General features: G+C 38.9%; 1 protein-coding gene and 1 non-coding gene across 8 annotated transcripts in view; both read right to left on the reverse strand.

The window, feature by feature from the left end:
* Positions 1-23155, reverse strand: part of RNF13 (ring finger protein 13) — a 146142-nt gene that overhangs the window by 18699 nt on the left and 104288 nt on the right. For all 7 annotated transcript variants that reach the window (XM_036443669.2, XM_036443670.2, XM_036443668.2 and 4 more), the window contains one exon: positions 14281-14374. In XM_036443669.2, the coding sequence (XP_036299562.1) occupies positions 14281-14374 (94 nt within the window). The remainder of the gene's footprint in view (positions 1-14280; positions 14375-23155) is intronic.
* Positions 12270-12371, reverse strand: LOC118725027. The gene has a single exon (XR_004989791.1). It is a non-coding gene; the product is annotated as a U6 spliceosomal RNA (small nuclear RNA).

The following is a 23155-nucleotide window of genomic DNA, read 5'->3' on the forward strand; positions in this document are numbered from 1 at the left end:
ATGCATATACCATGTTCATAGATAGAAAAAATTAACATTAAAATTTCCACAATATCTGAAACAATCTATAGATTCAACACAATTCCTATCAAGATATCAATGGTGTATTACACAAAAGTAGAAGAAAGATTTTAAAAATTTATATGGCCGAAACCAGTTTGGCTCAGTGGATAGAGCATTGGCCTACAGACTGAAGGGTCCCAGGGTCGATTCCGGTCAAGGGCATATGTCTTGGTTGCGGGCACATCCCCAGTAGGGGTGTGCAGGAGGCAGCTGGTCGATGTTTCTCTCTCATAGATGTTTCTGGATTTCTATCCCTCTCTCTTCCTCTCTGTAAAAACTCAATAAAATATATTTTATAAAAAATTAAATGGAACTACAAAAGATCCTGAATAGCAACAACCATCTTGAGAAAGAAGAACAAAATTGGAAGAATCACACTACTTGATATCAAACTATACTGCAAGGCCATAGTAATCAAAACAGAATGGTGATGGCATAAAAACAGACATATACAGTTCACTGAAACAGAAAAGAGAGCCCAGAAATAAACCTATGCCTTTATGGTCAATACTATTAGACAAAAGAAACAAAAACACACAATAGCATAAAGATGGTCTATTCAATAAATGGTGTTGGGAAAACTGAGAAGAAACGTAAAAAAAAAGTGAAACTAGACCTTCTTACACAATACACAAGAATAAACTAAAAATGTATTGAAAACTTAAATGTTAAACTCAAAACTATGTAACTCCCAGAAGAAAACATAGGTAATAAAACCTTGGACATTTATCATAGCCATATTTTTTTTTCCTGATATATCTCCTTGGACAAGAGAAACAAAAGAAAAAATAAGCATATTGGACTACATCACACTATAAAGTTTTTGCACAGCAAAGGAAACTATCAACGAAGTGAAAAGACATCCCACTGAATCAGAGAATATATTAATCAATGATACAGCAAATAAGGGTTTAATATCCAAAATTTATAAAGAACTTATAAAACTCAACAATAGCCCAGCCAGCATGGCTCAGTGGTTTAACGTCAACCTATGAACCAGGAGACTGTGGTTCAATTTTTGGTCAGGACACATGCCCCAGTTAGGGGCTCCAAGTATGGGGCATGCAGGAGGATCAATTATTCCCTCTCATCATCGATGTTTCTGTCTCTCCCTTCCTCTCTTGAAATGTATGTAAAAATATATAAAAATAAGCAAACTAGCTAAAAGCTCAATACCAAAAAAGGCACCAATCCAATTATCCAAAATAGATAAAGAACTTACACAATTTACCAAAAAGAAAATGATCCAATAAAAAAAAAAAAAAGGGCAGCCAGAACCGGTTTGGCTCAGTGGATAGAGCATCGGCCTGCGGGTTAGATTCCGGTTGCGGGCACATCCCCAGAAGAGGGTGTGCAAGAGGCAGCTGGTCGATGATTCTCTCTCATCGATGTTTCTAATTCTCTATCCCTCTCTCTTCCTCTCTGTGAAAAATCAATAAAATATATTTTTAAAAAATGGGCAAAGGATCTAAATAGACACTTCTCCAAAGTGGGCATACAAATGGCTAAGAGACATGTGAAAAAATGTCCAAAATCATTGATCATCAGAGAGATAAAATTACAATGACAATGAGATATCACCTCACACCTGTCAGAATGTCTACCATCAACAAATCAACAAATGGTAAGTGCTGGTAAGGATGTGGAGAAAAAGGAACCCTTGTGTACTGCTAGTGGGAATGCAGACTGGTGTAATCACTGTGAGAAGCAGTATGGACTTACCTCAAATTAAAAATTGAACTGCTTTATGACCCAATGATACCTTTCTGGGCACCCCTATGTTCACTACAGCATTATTCACAGCAGCCAAGATCTGTCAGCAATCCAGGTGCTTATCAATAGATGAGTGGATCAAAAAGCTGTAGTATGCCCAGCTGGTATAGTTTGAGCATCAACACATGAATCAGGAGATCAAGGTTAGATTCTTGATCAGGGCATATGTCCGGGTTGCAGGCTTAATCCCCAGTGGGGGACATGCAGAAGGCAGCCAATTAATGATTCTCTCTCATCACTGATGTTTCTATTCCCCCCCTTCTTCCCTAAAATTATATATCAAGCTGTGGCACATTTACACAATGTACTACTCAGCTGTATGGGGGGGGGGGGGGGGGAAGAGAAAGAGAGAGAAAGAGAGAACGAAAACATACCTTTGTGATAGTTGGAGGGACCTGAAGAGCATTATGCTAAGTGAAATAAGCCAGTCAGAGAAAGACAAGTATCATATTATTTCACACATACATGGAATCTAATGAAGAAAAAGAACTAACAAAATAGAAATACACTTATAGCATTGGTTCTCAACCATTCTATTGCCGCAACCCTTTAATACAGTTCCTCATGTTGTGGTGACCCCCAACCATAAAATTTATGGTTGTAAAACAATTTTATGGTTGGGGGTCACCACAACATGAGGAACTGTATTAAAGGGTTGCAGCATTAGAAAGGTTTAAAACCACTGACTTATAGATACAGAGAATAGACTGATGGATTTCAGAGGGGAATTGGGTTGAGAGGTTGAGTGAAAAAAGTGAAGGGAGAAAGGAAAAAAAAGAAAAACCTCATAGACTCAGACAACAATATGGTGATTTTCAGAGGAAAAGGGGTAGTTAAAGAAGGAAAAGGGGGGAATAAATGGTGATGGAAGAGAACTTTATCTGGAATGGTAAACACAAAATACAATAGAATATACAGATGATGTGTTACAGAATTATGTACCTAAAACCTGTCTAATTTTATTAACCAATATTATCCCAATAAATTCAATTAATTTTTTTTTTAAATTGAAGGAGAGAAGTAATGTCAGCAAGATGGCAGAAATGGACACTCAAATTTATCTCAATAGACTTAACAATAACAAACAGATCAAATATCTGAGAAACTTAAAAAGCAGTTAAAAGGTTCCTGCACTCCAGGCATGGGCGAAACCAACAGCATAAAAGCATGGTAAGAAAATTCATGACATTGTCCACTCCCTTACACCACAGGCCCTTTCCCCTGCCATGGTACTATCTTCTACCTGAGGATGACAAGGTATAGAATATATGTCTAAGATCAGAAGTTTATAGGAGCTGACCAAAAGAATGGTGCCTGTCTTGCTATATCTAAGTATTGACAAGAATGGGATGCAAAGTTAGGGATCCCTGAAAACAAAGACAGCTGATCAACCATGCACTAAAATTTGTAGTACCATAGATACACTAGGTACTAAACAAGAGAGGCTGTAATATCATAATGGACACCAGAGCAAGCTCTGAATTCCTTCAGAAAGGAAATTACATCCAAAAGCCCAAAGAGGATGCATACCCAGAAAAGGCTTGGGAGATCTCCAAATCTCTTCCTATGCTGAGTCAAGAAAGTCCTACATGTTGGAAACCAAACTGCAAAGTCTTAGAGAGATGAATGATTCTTCAAATGCAAAATTCTAACAAGAAAAAAAATGAGATACATAAAAAAAAAAAAAAATAGAATCGTGACCCACTTAAGGAACAAATTACACTCCAGAAACCAAACCTAAAGAAACAGAAATATGTGAATTGCCAAAATTAAAAAGTATTTTCAAGAAAAGAGAATCCAAGATGGCTGCACAGGTAAACACCTAACTGCAGCCGCACACAACAATTTCAATAAAATACAACTAAAATATAAAATGGACATTACTCAGAACTACAGGAGAGTCGACTGACTGGAAATTCTACAACAAGGAGGAAAGAGAAAACCAGAAGGAAAATCAGAGGAGCTGTAAAAGCCTAAGGTATGGTGACACACTGCGCGTGTGGAGGGCTGAGTGCCTGGCTGGCTTTCCCTAGCGGGAAGGAGATAAAAGCTCCGGACTGTGCTGAAACCCAGTTCCAACTGCTCTGAACCCCACTTCTAAGCCAGAACCCAGGGACCCAGGCTCATACAGAGATAGACTGGGCTGTGAGGCAGAATAGCAGGGAAGCGGCGAAAGGCAGAGCCCCCGGAGGCACGCACATTGCTCACAGAGGAGAAACTGTTGATTCTGCTGCTAGATTGCCCTAGCAGGAAGGAGACAAAAGCTCCGGACTGTGCTGAGCCCCAGTTCTAGGCCACACCCCGGGGACCCAGGCTCATACAGAGGGAGCTGGGCTGTATGGCGGAAACCCGGGGAAGCAAAGAAAGGAGGTCCCGGAGGCGCGCACATTGCGCACAGAGAACGGACGGTTGGCTGTGCTGCGAGATTGCCCTGGCGGGAAAGAGACAAGCTCCAGACTGCTCTGAACTGCACTTCCAACCCCATTTCCAACTGAACTGAACCCCAGTTCCAGGCTCATTGGGGGAGAGCCTAGACTGTTTGGTAGCAGGCAAAACTCGAGGGCACCTTTCTCTCAGAAGTGCTTGCAACGAGTACTGAAGGACCCTGAGGAACACTGAGACTCAGGAGCCTCACAGGGCATGGCTGACGGAAGCCAAGGCTGTAGGCTCCACCCTGAAACTCAGTCCCATCCAAGCTGAACACAGAGACTTTTAAGGCTACCAACTCAGGGAAGCTGCGAAAATGCTGAGACAAGGAAATAGATCACAAATGAAAGAAATGGACAAAAAGCGACTAGATACAGAGTTCAAAACCACTCTTATAAGGTTTTTAAGAATTTCTTAGAAAAGGTCGATAAGACCTATGAGGATATGAAAAGGGATCAACTACAAATAATAAGGAATCAACAAGAAATAATAAGGGATCAACAAGAAATAATAAGGGATCAACAAGAAATAAAGAATACATTGTCTGAAATAAAAAATATTATACAGAGTCCTAAAAACAGAATGGAAGATCGCAAGAATCAAGTCAAAGATTTGGAACATAAAGAGCCAGAAGACACTCCTCTGCAGAAGCAAGAAGGCAAGAGAATCCAGAAAGTTGAAGATAATGTAAGAAACTTCTGGAACAACTTCAAGCGAATCAGAATTATGGGGGTCCCAGAAGATGAGAGAGAGCAAGATATCGAAAACATACTGAAAGAAATAGTGACAGAAAACTTCCCCCACCTGGTGAAAGAATTAGACTTACAAGTCCAGGAAGCACACAGAACACCAAACAAAAGGAATCCAAAGAGGACCACACAAAGACAAATCATAATTAAAATTCCAAGAGCAAAAAACAAAGAGAGAATATTAAAAGCAGCAAGATTAAAGCAGGTAGTTACCTATAAAGGAGCACCTATAAGATTGTCAGCTGATTTCTCAACAGAAACCATGCAGGCCAGACGGGAATGGCAAGAAATATTCAAGGTGATGAATAGTAAGAACCTACAGCAAAAAATAATCTACCCAGCAAAGCTATCACTCAGAATCAAAGGACAGATAAAGAGCTTCACTAATAAAAAAAAGCTAAAGGAATTCATCACCACCAAACCAGAATTATCTGAATTGCTGAAGGGGGTTCTTTCAGAAGAGAAAGTAAATAAAGATAAAAATTATGAACAACAAATACGTAACTATCAACAAGTGAATCTAAAAACCAAGGAAATTTAAAAAAAATCTGATGAACAATATTAACTGTTGAATATATTAGGTCTAGTAATAATTAATGTCGTTTTCTAATACTTTTTAAAATCAAATTTATTTAAAGAATACAACAAAATTTAATCAACAATATAGTTGCCGTTGTTTTCTACTACTTGTGCCCAATGCTCAGGAAGCATTTTAATCCTTCTGTTGTAAAATTCTTGTGATTTTGATGCAAAAAATTCGGTCAATGCATTTTTGAGGCACTCATTATTAAATTTTTTTCCAAGAAGAAAGCTTTGCAAAGAACGAAACAAATGGTAATCAGAAGGGGCAATATCAGGAGAATATGCAGGTTGAGGGAGAACTTCCCATTCCAACTGGCGCAGTTTTTCAGCAGTGATTCTTGCAGTATGCGGTCGTGCGTTATCGTGGTGAAGAATTAATCAGCGCGGGTTCTTTTTCTCTTAAAGCTTGGGCTAACCTTTCCAATTGGGCACTATACACTGCACTTGTAATGGTTTGGTTAGATGGTAAAAGTTCATAATGAAGAATTCCTTTAAAATTCCACCAAACACACAACATCACTTTTTTCGCATGCAAGTCAGGTTTTGGCGTGAGGCTTCTGCGGAGCCTCATTTTTCTCCAACCATTGAGGCCGCCTTTTCAAATTAACATACAGCACCCATACTTCATCTCCGGTAACAATTTGCTCTAAAAACGGCAAACGGTTTTGACGAGAGAGGAGCGAACTGCAAATTGTGACTCTTTGATTACAGTTGTCGGTCAACTCATGAGGAACCCATTTTCCAAACTTTTGGACTTTGCCAAGTGCACGCAATTGATTGGAAATTGTTTTTTGTGAACAATTTAAAGTTGTCGCAAGCTCTTGTTGGGTAATTTGAGGATCTTGCACCAAAAGAGCTTGAAGAGCTTCTTTGGACACAAGGCCTCGACCACTCTTGTCATCTAACGAAAAATTTCCCTCGCGAAATTTCTCAAACCAACGCTGGCATTTTCTGGCGCTAACTGCATCTTGACCAAGAGCACTACAGATGTTTTTTGCAGCCTCACTTGCTTTTCTTCCTAATTGGAACTCGTAAAGCATGCAGTGCCGAATATGCTCTTCATCCGCCATCTTCTTAGCCCTAGTTTTGCAACAAAAACCAAACCAAACACAAACTTTTTCAAGCAAAACTTGTTAATTGCACTTCATACGTTCTGTAGATACCACGTGTTTGAAGGTTATGTCAATACAAGTCAACGCCAAGTAAGATTTTAAACGAATGTTTAAAAACGACATTAATTATTACTAGACCTGATAATAGAATCAGAGGTATGGAAGGGGAGTGAACTGACGATTCTTGGGGGAAAGGGGAGAGGGGGGTGGGAAGAGACTGAACATAAACTGTACACCTATGAGGACAATGGGGGTGGGGTGGGGAAAGGGCAGAGGGTGGGGTGGGAACCTGGTGGAGGAGAGCAATGGAGTGGGGGGGGAAAAGAGGAACATTTGTAATAATCTGAACAATAAAGATTTATTTTTTTTAAAAAAAAGTACTTTCAATAAATTTAACCAGAGAGGTGAAAGACCTGTACCCTGAAAACTATTAAGACATTAAAGAAAGAAGTTGAAGATACAAATAAAGAATAACAAAACAAAAAAATGGGGGGAAAAATAAATGAAACTAAAAGTTGGTTTACTGAAAACATGAGCAATATTGATAAACCATTAGGTATAATAACTACAAAGAGAGAAAACTCATAGCTAAAATTATAAATGCAAAAGATATCACAACTGATGTCACAAAAATAAAGATTATATGAGATTTCTAAGGCCGGCCTGTGTGGCTTAGTGTTTGAGCATTGACCTATGGTTCAATTTCTGGTCAGGGCAAGCGTCCAGGTTCTGGGCTCCCTTCCGCTCTGAAATCAATTTTTTTTTTTTTTTAAAGAGACTTCTAGAAACAATTATATGCCAATCAATTACAATAGATAACTGAGAAATATGGGTAAATCCCTAGAATCGTAAAAGCTACCAAGACTAAATTATTAAGAAAAACTGAACAAATTTATAACTTGTGAAGAGACTGAAGTAGCAATAAAAAAAACCTCCCAACAAAGAAAAATCCAGGACCAAATGGCTTAACTGGTAAATTATATCAAAATAGAGGCCCAGTGCATGAATTCATGCACAGGTGGGGTCAGGCTGGCCGGGCCCTGATCAGGCATTTCAGGGCTGGGCCAGCCTGAAGGAGGAGAGACAGTGAGAGGTTGGCTGGCCGGCCCACCCTGATTGGCCTGATCAGGCTGGGCCAGCTGGCTCTGCCTCCGATTGGTGGTGGTGGTGGGGTTAGACTAGGGTGTGGAGATGGCTGTGAGGAAGGCAGTGGGCCAATTGGGTGGTGGGGGTGGAGTTATCATGGGGAGGGCCTTTGAGCCAATGGGGTGGAAGGCCAATCAGGGGCAGGGCTTGCTAGAGGGGGGGGGCAGGGTGAAAGGCCAATGGGGTAGGGGGCCTATTGGAAGCCAGCAGCCAGGGGTAGTTGGCTGGCCAGGCCCAACCCTAATTTGTGTGGGGGGCCAATTGGAGGTGGGGCCAGCAAGGGGGTGAGGCAGTAGGTAGTGGGCCAGCTGGCCCTATTCCTAAATGAAATGAGGGGCCAATTGGGGGTGGAGCTGGCTGGGGGGAGGGGCTGCAGGAGGTTGGCTGGCCCCACCTTCTATCAAGGTGTGTGTGTGTGGGGGGGGGGCTGACCAGGGGTTGGGCCAGCCCAGGGGAGGGGCTTTGAGCCAATGGGATGAAAGGCCGATCAGGGGCGGGGCTTGGTAGGGGTACAGGGTGAAAGGCCAATCAGGGAGAGGGGATGCTGAAGGTTGGCTGGCCAGCCCTAACCCCCTGTTAGGGTTAGGGGGGCAATTGGAGGCAGCACCGGCCAGGGTGAGGGGCTGTGGGCTGATCAGGGTGAGACAAGCTTATTGGGGGCGGGGCCAGCTGGGGGGAAGGGCCGTGAGTTGGCCAGCTGCCCCAACCTAGATCAGAGTGGGAGAGGCTGGGTCGGCCAGAGGGAGGAGCCACAGGAAGTTGGTTGGCTAGCTCCGCCCTTGATCAGGGTAGGAGAGGCTTAACAGGGGCGGGTCTGGCTGGGAGGAGGGACCATGGAAGGTTGGCCTGTCAGCCTCACTCCTGATTGGACCAGTTCACTGGCCGCAGTGGACATCATAGCAACTGATTGTTCTGGTCATTTTGGCATTCCTGTTGCTGGCTTTTTATATATATAGACTAGAGGTCCAGTGCACCCTCTCCAATCTGGAATCCCTCAGGGGATGTCTGACTGCCAGCTTAGGCCCAATCCTGTAGGATACACCCTTGCCAGCCTGATCATCCCTACCTTGCCCCCCTGCCAGCCTGATCGCCCCCAAATGCCCTCCACTGCCAGCCAATTGCTTCCAACTGCCCTCCGTTGACGGCCTGATCGCCCCCAATTGTCCTCTGTTGCTGGCATGATCTCCCCTTAACTGCTCTCCCCTGCCGCCTTGATCACCTCCTAACTGCTTGCTCCCCTGCACCAGCCTGATCTCTCCCCTAACTGCTTGTTCCCCTGTACTGGCCTGGTCGCCCCCTAACTGCTTGCTCCCTTGCGCCAGCCTGATCTCGCCTGATCGTACCCCTAACTGCCTGTTCCCCCATGCCAGCCTGGTCACCCCCTAAATGCTTGCTCCCCTGTTGCCTGATAGCCCTCTGCCTCTGCCCCTGCCCCTGCCACAGTGGCTTTGTGCCGAGGAAGTGGGACATCCAGTAGATATCCAATCAACCTGGTCTAAAAAGCATATTACCCTTTTATTAGTATAAATACTCAAAGAAGAATCAATACCACTGTGTCTGAAACTCTTCTAAAGAATCAAATAGGGCCCTAACCGGTTTGGCTCGGTGGACAGAGTGTCGGCCTGTGGACTGAAGGGTCCAAGGTTCGATTACAGTCCAAGGCAGGTACCTTGATTGCAGGCACGTCCCCAGTAGGGGGTGTGCAGGAGGCAACTGATCGATGTTTCTCCCTCATCAATGTTTCTAACTATCTCTCTCTCTCCCTTCTTCTCTGTAAAAAATCAATAATATTTTAACTAAATAGGAAGAAATATACTCCCAAAGTCATTCAATGAAGCCAGCATTACCCTGACATCAAAAGAATGAGATTGGACCCATATATAAACATTAACTCAAAATTGATAAAATATCTAAAGGGGAACAGCTTTAGGTCACTGGATTGGCAGTGATATCTTGGATATGACACCAAAAGCATAGACAGCAAAATAAAGAGTAGGCAAAATAAAAACCTAACTATTATACCAAACTTCAAACTTCTGTATGTCAAGGGAAATAAGAGTGAAAAGGCAACCTATGAATGAAAGAAAATAACTGCAAATCTAATAAGGAATTAATATCCAAAATATATATATGGAATTTTACAACTCAACAATTAAAACCTAGGTAAAGAACTTGAATAGATGTTTCACCAAAGAAAATATACAAAAGCACACAATATTGAGCCTAGCTGATATGGCTCAATGGATAGAGCATCGGCCTGAAGACTAAAGGGTCCTCGTTTGACTTCAGTCAAGGGCATGTACCTCAGTTGCAGGCTTGATCCCAGTCCTGTTCTCACATCTGTGTTTCTCTGTCTGTTTCTCCCCCTCCCTTCCACTCTCTAAAAAATAAAAAATAAATTAATGGAGCTTAGCTGGCATGGCACAGTGGTTGAATGTCAATCTATAAACCAGGAGGTCACAATTTGATTCCCAGTCAGGGCATATGCCTGGGTTGTGGGGTCAATTCCCAATTTGTGGGGTTTTTATCTCTTTCTCCTTCTCACTTCCTCTGAAATGAGTGAAGAAAATATTTTTAAAAATCAATAGAAAAATATCCTTGGGTGAGGATTAAAAAAAAAAAAAAAAAAAAAAAAAAGATACTCAATATCACTAATCATAAGGAAAATGTAAATATCCCCTCATATCAATCAGGATGGTTACTTTTATAAAAGAACAGAAAATAAGTGTTAGCAGGAATTGAAAAAGTTGGAGCCCTCACACACAGTTGATGGAAATGTAAAATGGTGCAGTCATTATGGAAAACAGTAAATAAGTTTCTAAAATATTTAAGAATAGAATTATTAGATCATCTACCAATTTCACTTCTGGGTATATATCCAAATGAATTCAAAGCAGGGTTTTGAAGAGAAATTTAGAGACCCATATTCATACTGGCATTATTCATAATAGTAAAAGGTGGAAGTAACTCAAATGTCCATCAAAAGACACATAATTAATGAAAACATAGTATATACACATAATGGAAAATTATACAACTTTTAAAAAGAAAATTCTGTTATATACTATAACATGAATGAACCTGAAGATTATACTAAGCAAAATAAGCCAGTCACAAAAGGACAAATATTGTATGATTCCACACAAATTAACACATTGTGGATGGATCACAAGAATTCTCACTTCATATTACACACTGTTTTATAAAGTATCATACTTTTAAAAGATATTAGCTTGTAAGAACATGTAATAAATAACTTCAAAGTACAATGGGTATTTAATTTGAAAGCGTGCCTTTAACATTTACATAAAACGTTTTTGTACTTGTTCAATAGAAACTTATCTGGCCACTGGGTAAAGCTAGCAATAAAACTACTGGTCTGCAATGTGTTAAATATCTAAAATATTCAAAAGTATAGAAATGTAAGACAGGAGAGAAAATGAAATAAAATGAAGTGTTCAATTGAAACCACAAAATGCAAAAAAGAATGGAAGACAAAAATAGGAACAAAGGAGGAGGGTAGGTAGAAGGGTAGTTTATATGGACTGGCAGAAACAAGAGAATGGGAAGTTTTTATTGGGCACACATTTTTGTTTGGGAAGATGAAAAAGTTCTGGAGCTGGATGGTGGTGGTGATTGCAGAACATGTTAATGTACTTAATGTCACTGAACTGCACTTAAAAATTGTTAAAATGATCAATTTTATGTTATGTATATTTTAACTAGAAAATCCTATCTAATAAAAGAGTACCGGTAATATGCAGATTGACCATCACTCCAACACACAAGATGGCTGCCCCCATGTGGTCAAAGATCCTGCCCCCCATGTGAACACAAGATGGCCACCACAAGATGGCCAGCAGGGAAGGTCAGTTGAGAGGGACCAGGCATGCGAGCAAGGGCAGTTGGGGGCGATCAAGCCTGCAGGGGAGTAAAGTTGTGGGGGGGGGGGGGGGGGGGAAAGACCACCCAGGCCTGCAAGGGAGGGAAATTGAGGGCTGGCAAGAGAGCAGTCAGACATCAGTCAGGCTGGCTGGGGAGTGGTTAGGGGGTGATCAGCAGTTAGGGGCAATCAGGAAGGCAGGCAGGCGAGCAACTGGGAGCTAGCAGTCCTGACTTGTGAGAGGGATTTCCAACTGCCCATTTAGGCCCAATCCTGGTAGGATCTAGAGATTCTAGACAGCCTGGTAGGATCAGGCCTAAATGGGCAGTCAGATATTTCTTTGTCTATTCCCACAACCCCCACCCCAGAGTTGTGGTATGTGGTGAATAAGTTCTTTACTAACTTATAACTAATTAAAGTGTCTGAAGAAAACTTACCCCCATGCACACACCCCATGCATGAATTTCGTGCACCGGGCCTATAATAATTGTGGGTATATGTTTGGAGGTGGGGTGGCCTTGACAAGTTGATTTTAAATTTTACATGGAAATGCCTAATTTGCGTGTCATCCTTGAGCAGCGGCCATGCTAATCTTCTCTATATCATTCCAATTTTAGTATATACTAGAGGCCCGGTGCACGAAATTCTTGCATGGGTGGGGGGGCCTCAGCCCAGCCTGCACCCTCTCCAATCTGGGACCCCTTGAGGGATGTGAGACTGCCTACCAGGCTGTCTTGAATCTCTAGATCCTACCAGGATCAGGCATAAACAGCAGTCAGACATCCCTTTCACAATCCAGAACATCCCTCTCACAATATCTGATGGTCTTAGGCTCAACCACTGGCAGAGTCGCCTAAGACCATTGGAAAACACAGATATTTACATTATGATTCTTAACAGTAGCAAAATTACAGTTATGAAGTAGCAAGGAAAATAATTTTATGGTTGGGGGTCACCACAACATGAGGAACTGTATTAAAGTGTCACGGCATTAGAAAGGTTGAGAACCACTGGGATTGCCCAATATATAATTGGTATTTTTTTGTCAATCTAATATTCATTCTCTTGGCAATCTCATCTGCTCTCATGATTTAAATACATCTTTATACCAATATTTTCAGTTCAGACACCTCTCTTAAACTCCAGGCTCATTTATAATGTCTAGTAGACATCTGAAATTCCATGTCCAAAATTATTTTGTACATTTTTCCCCAAAACCTGCTCCACCACTTATTAACCACCTTATTTCTCTATAAGGTAATCTTATCCTTCCTGATGCTGAGACCAAAAAATTTGGAGTCATCCTTATTTCCTCTCCCAACATCAGTAAATCCATTTTTCTCCATCTGCTAAATATAACCAGAATTTAAGATTTTTTTCACCTCCTCAACTGCTACCCATAGTTCAAGCCACATTCATATCTCACTTGGATTACTACAGGAGACTCCTCTCTGGTCTCTCTGCTTATACCCTTGAACCTTTTACACACTATTCTTAACAAAGCAGCAGAAAGATCCTTTTAAGGTTTATTTTGGATCTCATTTTTCCTATTTGAAATTCTTCAATGGTTACTCATCTTACTCAGAAGAAAAGCCAACTACTTCTGGTCTATGAACAACTTTTACTTCATCTTCATTGTGTGATAACAGTGCAGTGCGTTTTTATAAATGTCTCTTTCTTTTAACATATGCTTTTTCCTATGTTTTGTTGTTAAATTTTCTATTTTTCATAAAATAATAGTTGTTATAAGTGGGATGTTTTTAAAACATTTTATTACTTAAAACATAAAAACTGGTAGAACTAAGTTTCAATGACTTTTTCTCTGTTTCTCCTTTCTACTCTCTATACATTTTCTTTGCTGAATTAAAAAAACAGAACATTTGTACTGGTATATTAAATTGAAAAGTTTGGGAACTGCTAGCCAAAAGGATTTAACAAGCACATACCTGCACTGAAAGCCCACTAAAGCATAGGTAGGAGAAGCTACATTGGTTAGAGTATTAGACCCACACCCCTCTTCAGCTCTGCCGATACTTGGCTGTGTGACATTAGTTTTTTTGACCCTCCAGTTCTTCATCTATAATATCCATTATAGTATCCATTTCATAGAAATCTGAAAATTAAATGAGATGATACATTTAAAACATAATGACACCCAATAGCTACCTATGTATTTAGTTAATGCAGTGTTAATGCAATGGTGTATGGTCGGAGAGAAGTGGGAAGGAGGTCAGTGGGATCAGGCTACCATAGCAAAGAGAAGGATTTTATCCACTTATGTTTAGAACTACTAGCACATGATGATAAAAAAAAAAAAGCATTTGGTAAGGTTCAGTATTGCTTTTAAGTTCTCTTCAATGAACCCTACTTGCCGTCATGAAGATGTACCACAGCAAAAAGAACATCTCCCACATCCACTCATTCATTATTAACTGAGAGTTAGGCACAGTGTATGGCAAAGACTCAAAAGGTAGTATTAAGAGTATGGTCACCATGTACTCTTAAATAAACTAAGGGTAATGATTTAGAAAATAAAAATATTCACCTTTTTTGAATTTATGTATAGGGAGTTTCTTAAGTTGATCTTTATGAAGTCTGTTTCTTCTAGCTCTATGTCTATCCTGGAAAAATTTTGTGATCTAAAAACAAAAGGGAAGATAAGGCATCAGATATTAAACATGCAAATAGAAAATGGCCATTAACATATCAAATATCTATTTTTTTTGCTTTCATTTTTTTAATAAATCTTTATTGCTCAGATTATTACAATAACAAATATCTTTTAAGTTTCTGATTAGCTGCTGAAAGTAAATTCAATTTACTTAAACCCTAATGGCAATATTAATTAAAGCATTAAACTGTATTAGTGATTAATTACCCCATTAAATTGTCCTTTGAATTTTTATTCATTGTCCTAAATTATCTTTAATTTTCTCTAACAAAAACATAAATAACATATGTTTTTTTGAAAATATACAAATGGTAAACTATAGGTTACAAAGAAGATGAAAAGAATGGGAGAGTTGAAATTCCTATAATTATAAACTATAATAAAAAAAAATTCAAAAATATAGAACACCCCTATTACAAATATTCAGATATGCTAGATAACATACAAATATTTTTAACTGTAAATTAATACGTTTGCAAGAATTAAAAAAAAAAAAAAAACTCACAGGACTAGAACCAAATGCTAAAAGCAACATCCATAAAAGAAAATTTTGGCAAATTTAACTATATCAATGTGAAGGAATTCTATCCTCAACACTGTTAAAAGATAAAAGACAAGACAGTCTGGGGAAAAATATTAGCAAACTGTATATCTGATAAGGGATTTAAATCCAGAATATAAAAAGAACTAAAACTCAATAAGAAAACAAGCAACCCATTAGGGAAAAAAATGAGCACAAAATTTGAATAAACACTTCATCATAGAAGATTTAAAGATAGCATAAATCACTTAAAGAGATGCTCAACATGGAGGGGGGCAATGATAAGATATGTTCACATATAATACCTTAATAAAAAAAAAATTAAAAAAAAGAGATGCTCAACAAATTACTCAATAGGAAACTAAAATTCAAATCACAAATACCCTATGCACCTATTAGAATGACTAAAATTAGACTGACTAAACCAAGCATTGGCAATGAAGCAGAGAGACTCGCACTCTGGTACACAATGGTAGAACTGTAAAATGGTACCACCACATTGAACATAGTTTGGCTATTTTTCATAAATTTAAACAGACAATTACCATTTAACCCAATCATTCCACTCCTACTTATATACACACAAATAGCATATATCCACATGACAATTTGAATACAAAAGTCCATGTCCAAATGTTCATGTCAGCTTTATTTGTAAGAACCAAAAATTATGAACAACCCAAATATCCATCAATAGTAAATAGATAAACAAAATTGTAGTATATCCATACAATGAAAGATAACTCAGCTATAAAAGAAATGAATAATCAATGTACTCAATAACATATGAATCTCACAATAATTCTGAAAGAATGCAGACACAAAAGATTACATAATTTATTATTCCATGTATATAAAATTATAGAAAATCTATAGTGACCAAAAGCAGATCTGTAGTTGACTAAGGTTGGAGGTGAGCAGGACATGAAATTGAAAGATGTTACAGGGAGGGATTACAAAGGAGCACGAGAAAACTTTTTGAACTGATCAATAAATTTTGCTAGTTGTGGTGGCTTCACAGATATACATATGTCAAAACTTGCCAAATCATAAATTTAAATTAGTCCAATAATATTAATATATGATTATATATTATTCATAAAAATGTAAATGGATAAGTTCACCAGTGTTTTAAAAGAGTGAATCATAGTATTTAAAGAAAAAGTGACAACTATATACTATTAACTCATTAAGACAAAAATAAAGGTAGAGATTAAAGATGGCAGGAGAGTAAGTGAAGACAGCACAGACATGCTCCCTGGAACACACAGGAATGACAACTAAAATACAGAAAAACTTCCTGAATAATCAATGAAGACTCACAGGAGAAAAAACTGATACCTGAGAACCAAAAGTGGAGGTCACATAGAGACTGGTTGGAAGGGTGGAGGGGCAAAAAGTCTGGCTAGGCACCTACAGACAACAACTAAAGTCCCAGAGAGATATCTCAGCTATGAGGGCTTGCCACTGAGAACTCTGGGATATAATCCCCAAGCTGGGCCCCCAAGCAGAGAGTACCATAACTGAGAAGGGTACCCACATAACATCTGGTTATGAAAAGCAGTGGGTTGCTGTCTACCAAGGAATGACAGAGGAAAATTCAGATACTCTCTTAAAGGACCAATGCACTATGTTCCCTGTGGAGCCACTCATCTTGTGCTCTGGCAGAGGGAAAATGGAGTGGATTGAAGCAGTGTGAGCAGAAGCCAGGCACACCAGTTTCCTGAGCTAAGTCATTCCCTCATGCAGCCTGGGGAAATGACAGTTGACCCACCCTATTGTAAAACATTTTTCCCTGAAGCCAATTAAGAGACTAAAACTAACAATTAGCTTCCCGGAAGAAGCAACTGCCCCATCCAGGTGGAAAAAAACCTCCCACCACATCTGAGGATGATTGCCTGAGGGCAATTCAAGATGGAATCCTATCAGTTTGTAGGCAGAGTGGGTCTCTGGAGAATTTTATTCCTTGCCTAATCTAATTAGTCAGAAACAGCATTTTGACAATGTCCTGCACTAAAGATTGAGAGGCATCAGGAGCTACTTAATACATAGTCACAAACACAAACAGGCAGCCAAAATGAGGAGACAAAAAAACAACCCCCAAATTAAAGAACAAGAGAATTTGCTAGAAGAAGAGATAAATGAAGCCGAGATAAATTTATTTGAAACAGAGTTCAGAGTAATGATGGTAAAGATGCTCAAAAACATTAAAAAAAAAAATATATATATATATATATATATTAACTATGAAAAAAGAAGAGTCAGAAATAAAGAATGACATAACACATTGGAGGTAATATACAACAGATTAGGGGAAGCTAAGGATCAAGTCAGTAAATTAGAAGACAAGGTTGAAAAAAAATCACTCAGAGAACCAAAAATGAAAAACAATTAAAAAACAGAAGTTCAAACAAACAAACAACAAAAACAACAAAACAAAACAAAAACACAAACACACACACAAAAAAACAGAAGGACAGCTTAAGGGACCTGTGGGACAATGTGAAAATATTAGAATAGCAAGTGTGCCAGAAGAGGGAGAAAGGGATAAAAGGCTAGAGAACGTGTTTGAAGAAATAATGGCAGAAAATTTCCCTACCCCAGAGAAGAAAAAAGTCACACAGTTCAGGAGGCACAGAGAACCCCTAGCAAGAAGAATGCAAGCAGACCCACACCCAGACACATCATAATTAAAATGCCAAAAGTTAAAGAACAAGAGAGGACCTTAAAATTAGCAAGAGAAAAGCAAACTGTTACCCACAAAGGAGCTCCCATAAGGCCGACACCTGATTTCTCATCAGATATTATACAGGCCAGAAAGGAATGGCATAAAGTACTCAGGTTATGGAAAGCAAGGATCTGAGACTAAGATTACTATATCAAGCAAGGCTATCATTCAAAATAGATGGTCAAATAAAGAGCTTTCCAGACAAAAAAAAAAAAAAAAGCTAAAGGAGTACATCACCAGCAAGTGAGTATTACAAGAAATGCTAAAGGGACTACTATAATTAGAAAAGAGAGAGAGAGAGAGAGAGAGAGAGAGAGAGAGAGAGAGAGAGAGAGAGAGAGAGAGAGAGAGAGAGAGAGAAACCTAGACATACAGAATTAAAATGCCAATAATACATAAGTACCTGTCAATAATAACCCTAAATGTAAATGGATTAATGCTCCAATCAAATGGCAAAGTAACTGAATGGATACAAAAACATAATCCAACTATATGCTGTCTACAAGAGACCCACCTCACAACTAAAGATTCACACAAGATGAGAGTGAAGGGATGGGGGGAAATTTTCCATGCAAATGAAAAAGAAATAAAAGCTGGTGTAGCAATACACATTTCTGACAATTAGACTTCAAAATGAAGGCCATCACAAGAGACAGGTCACTACATATTAATAAAGGAATCAATTCGACAAGAGGCTATAACTGTGGTAAACATAAATGCACCCAATATAGGTGCATCTAAATAAATAAACTTTTAGAGGACTTTAAGGAAGAGATAGACAACAATACAGTCATAGTAGGAGACTTTAACATCCTGCAGACTTCACTGGACAGATCTTCCAGACAAAAATTAACAAGGAAACAGTGACGCTAAAGGCCACACTAGATCAGATGGATTTAATTGACATTTATAGAACATTTTACTCCAAAGCAATAGAATATGCATTCTTCTCAAGTGCACAATGGATCATTCACAAAGATAGACTACATGTTAGGACACAAACAACTCTCTGTAAGTTCAAGAAGATTGAAATCAAATCACAGTGGAATGAAATTAGAAATCAACTATAGTAAAAACACCCAAAAAAATTCAAACATGGTAGGCTAAGTAGCATGTTATAAAACAATCAATGGACTACCAACAAGATCAAAAAAGAAATAAAAAAAACTTACTGGAAACATGAAAATGAACACACAACAACCCCAAGTCTCTGAGACACAGCAAAAGCAGTCCTGAGAAGAAAGTTCATAGTACTACAGGCCTACTTTAAAAAAATAAAATGAAATAAATAAATAAAAAATCAGCAATAAACTGTCTAACCCTACAACTTAAAGGACTAGAAAGAGAACAACAAGAAAAACACAAAGTAAGTAGAAGGAAGGAAATAAGGATTAGAGCAGAAATAAATAACATAGAGACTAAAAAAATCAATACCAAAAAAAAAAAAAAAAATCAATGAAACCAGGAGCTGGTTCTTTGAAAGGATAAACAAAACTGATAAACCATTAGCCAAACTCATCAAGAAATGAAGAGTTAGGACCCAAATAAATAAAAATAATGGTAAAAAAACAAAGGAATAGATCATGATAATATTAAGCAAAAGAAAAGATGGTATATGTAATTTAAGACAAAAATCATTAGAAGACAGTCATGACAATGATAAAAAGGACATTTCATCTTGAAAATGACAAAATTGAAAGAGATATACACAAATTCACAAGCTCAGCAATTTATAGCTTAAGCAGACAAAAAAATTTTAAACTACAGACCTATGCTGCCCAATATGGTAACCAAAGGCATATATGGCCCTGAGCATTTGAAATGTAACTGTCGCAATTGAGATTTGCTATAAAAGTATAAAATACACATCAGATTGCAATGACTGTATTAATAAGACATTTTAAAACATAATATATAAAATAATTTATAATTATTTATATTAATTTATAATTATTTATATTAATTGAATGGTGAAATACATTTTAGCTTTATTAGACTAACTATAGAATTTAAATTAATCTCACCTGTTTCTTGTAATGTTTTTTAATTTGGCATTTAAATTATATTAATGACTTGGGATGGTGATCACACAATACAATATACAGATAATATATTATATTATAGACTTATACACCTGAAAACTAATTATTTTAACCAATGTCACCCCAATAAATTCAATAAAAAAGTAAAGATAAATAAACAATAAATTTCAACTCCATCATTGTGTAACCACAGGTAAGGTGCTTAATCCATTTGAAGCTCAGTTCCTCACCTATAAATTGAGGGTAATAAATCATACTTATTGGGATCATAATAAAGACAAAAATGAGATAGTATATGGCCCTGACTGGGTGGGTCAGTGGGATGGAGTGTCACTCCATACACCAAAAGGTTTCAGGTTCGATTCTGGGTCAGACAACATACCTATGTTGCAGGTTCCATCCTGGTAAGGGTGAGTACCGGAGGAACTAATTAATGTTTCTCTCTCTCTCTCTCTCTCTCTCTACCGGAGGAACTAATTACTGTCTGTCTCTCTCTCTCTCTCTCTCTCTCTCTCTCTCTCTCTCTCTCTATATACCAAAAATTTGGTATATATATAGCAAACTGTATATCTGATAAGGGATTTAAATCCAGAATATAAAAAGAACTAAAACTCAATAAGAATTGAGTACCGGAGGAACTAAGATATGTTCACATATAATCTGTCTCTCTCTCTCTCTCTCTCTCTCTCTCTCTCTCTCTCTCTCTCTCTCTCTCTCTACCAGAGGAACTAATTAATGTTTCTCTCTCTCTCTCTCTCTCTCTCTCTCTCTCTCTCTCTCTCTCTCTCTCTACCAGAGGAACTAATTAATGTTTCTCTCTCTCTCTCTCTCTCTCTCTCTCTCTCTCTCTATATATATATATATATATATATATATATATATATATATATATATATATCTGTCTCTCTCTCTCTTTCTCTTTCTCAAATTGATAAAAACATATCCCAGGGTGAGGATTAAAATAATGAGATAACATATGCATGTTATTGGTTATATAAAATATAAAATAAGTGTTAGCTTTCTGCTAAATTAATAAAATTATAACAAATGTGACTCACATTGTTCTATTGCCCACCACTGCTTTAGAAAATAGAAGAGTGCAAAAAGCTATAGACAATTGTGATGACTATATAATTCTGTGAATATACTAAAAATCATTGAATTGTGCACTTTAAGTGGGTCCATTTTATGTTATATTAGTGGCCCAGTGCACAAAATTCATACATGGGGACAGGGGAGATTGTCCCTCAGCCTGGCCTGCACCCTTTCCAATCTGGAACCCCTCAGGGGATGTCCCACTGCCAGCAGTAGGACATCCTTCTCATAATCCAGGACCGCTGGCTCCTAACCGCTCACCTGCCTGCCTGCCTGCCTGCCTGATCACCCCTAACCATTCTACCTACCAGCCTGATTGCCCCGAAATGCTCCCCTCCTTCCCCCCGCTGGCCTGATTGCCCCAACTGTCCTTGCCCTGCCGGCCTGCTCACCCCCAACTGCCCCCCCAACCATTGGCCTAATCGCCCCCAACTGCCCTCCTCTGCTGGCCTAAACCGGCAGTCATACATCCCCTGAGGCATCCCAGATTGGAGAGGATGCAGGTTGGGCTAAGGGACACTACTTTCCTCCCCAACCCCCCAGTGCATGAATTTCATGGACCAGGCCTCTAGTGTTTCAATAAAGCTGTTTTAAACATAGTGAAAAAAAGATGACAATACAAACATACTTGTGCAAACAAAATAGCATATAGGAACTTTGCATACCACAATTATTTTTTACTCATAGGGAATGTTTATAAGATATAACCAAAAGCAAGTATTTTTCTTTAATTGTTTTTAATTTTTAGAGAGAGGAGAAGGGAGAAGGAAACAGAGAAATATCAATCCAAGAGCAAAACATCTATCAGGTGTCTGTTGCACGCCCCTACTGGGGATCAAACCTACAACTTGGGCATACCAAATAATCCATAACATACTATGTTTTCTGACCACAATGCAACTTAATTAGAAATCATTCAGGGCAGGGGTGGAGTTACGGGAATAAATATGTACTTTGAACATTTAAAATAGTTCATAAGTCACAGAAGAAATAGAAATCAGCATGCCTCTTCACTACTGTGTTATAAATAACTTGAGAAATAATATGATGAACTGGCAGATGGAGACAAGTGGAGTACCTAACTCAGTGGAGAAAGAGACAGAACTTTTTTCTAAACCACAGAATTAGATTGCCTAACCCACCCAGATACGGACAAAGAACTTTGGAATGGAGCAGGCCTGCCCTTCACCCTCCCCAAGAACTGCAGAACCAGTTCAGGAGGAGCTGAACACAGGTTGGTCCCAAAAGAAAGGTGGAACTGAGTCAAGCATGCCCTAACTTACTCTTCCTAAAAGTACCACACAGATAAGATACTTCATCTTCGCTAAGACCAAATGAGTGAAAGAGTAGGAGTTATATTAATTGAGCTCCTCTTAACATAGATGGAACCATCAAGAATCATAAAGAAACATATATAAAACAATGAAAATAAAATTTAGCAAATAAAAATATCCCTTACCAAAATTTATGAGTTATTGCTAAAGTGACTGTTACCCAAAAGAATACAAGAAAACAAATAATGATGCTAAGAGCAGAAATAAGAAATTAAAGAAATAAATAAAAACTGAAATGTAAGCTGCACGACATCAGGGATTTTAAATTATTTTCTTCAATGATAAATCTTCAGCCCCTAAGTGCCTAGTTCATTTGAGGTGCAAAATAAATATTTGTTGAATGAAAGGTAAAAACAAAACAAAAACAACCTCAAAGTCTACTTCTTTGAAAGGCAAAACAGATACACTGACAATATTGTTCCAGGCACAGATGGCTATGAAGAGAACTCATTCCACATATAGTAGAAACTCTCTTTAAATTGCTATGTGAACACTAGAGGCCTGATGCCTGAGATTCGTGCACTAAGGCAGGTTCCTTAGCCTGGCCTGTGCACTCTCACAATCTGGGACCCCTCAGAGGATGTAAGGCTGCCGACTTAAGCCCAATCCCCCTGGAGATTGGGCCTAAGCCAATGGTCAGACATCCCTCTGGCATTCGGGCTCTGGCAGTCTGGGACCCCTCGCTCCGTACTACCCACCTACAGCAGAAGCGGAAGAGGCTCCCACCACCAATGATCGCTCCCCAGTGGTGTATCTAGATTCTGGCTGAGCAGCACTGCCCCTGTGCGAGTGCACTGACCACTAGAGGACAGCTTCTGCATTGAGCGTCTGGCCCCTGGTGGTCAGTATGCATTATAGCGACTGGTTATTCCACTATTCAGTTGATTTGCATATTATGCTTTTATTAGAGGTCCAGTGCATGAAATTCATGCATGGGAGGAGGGGTGCCTCAGTCTGGCCTGTACCCTCTCGCAATCCAGGACCCCTCAGGGGATGTCCAGCTGCCAGT

This window comes from Pipistrellus kuhlii, unplaced genomic scaffold (assembly GCF_014108245.1).
Source record: "Pipistrellus kuhlii isolate mPipKuh1 unplaced genomic scaffold, mPipKuh1.p scaffold_m20_p_2, whole genome shotgun sequence".
Taxonomy (NCBI): Eukaryota; Metazoa; Chordata; class Mammalia; order Chiroptera; family Vespertilionidae; genus Pipistrellus; species Pipistrellus kuhlii.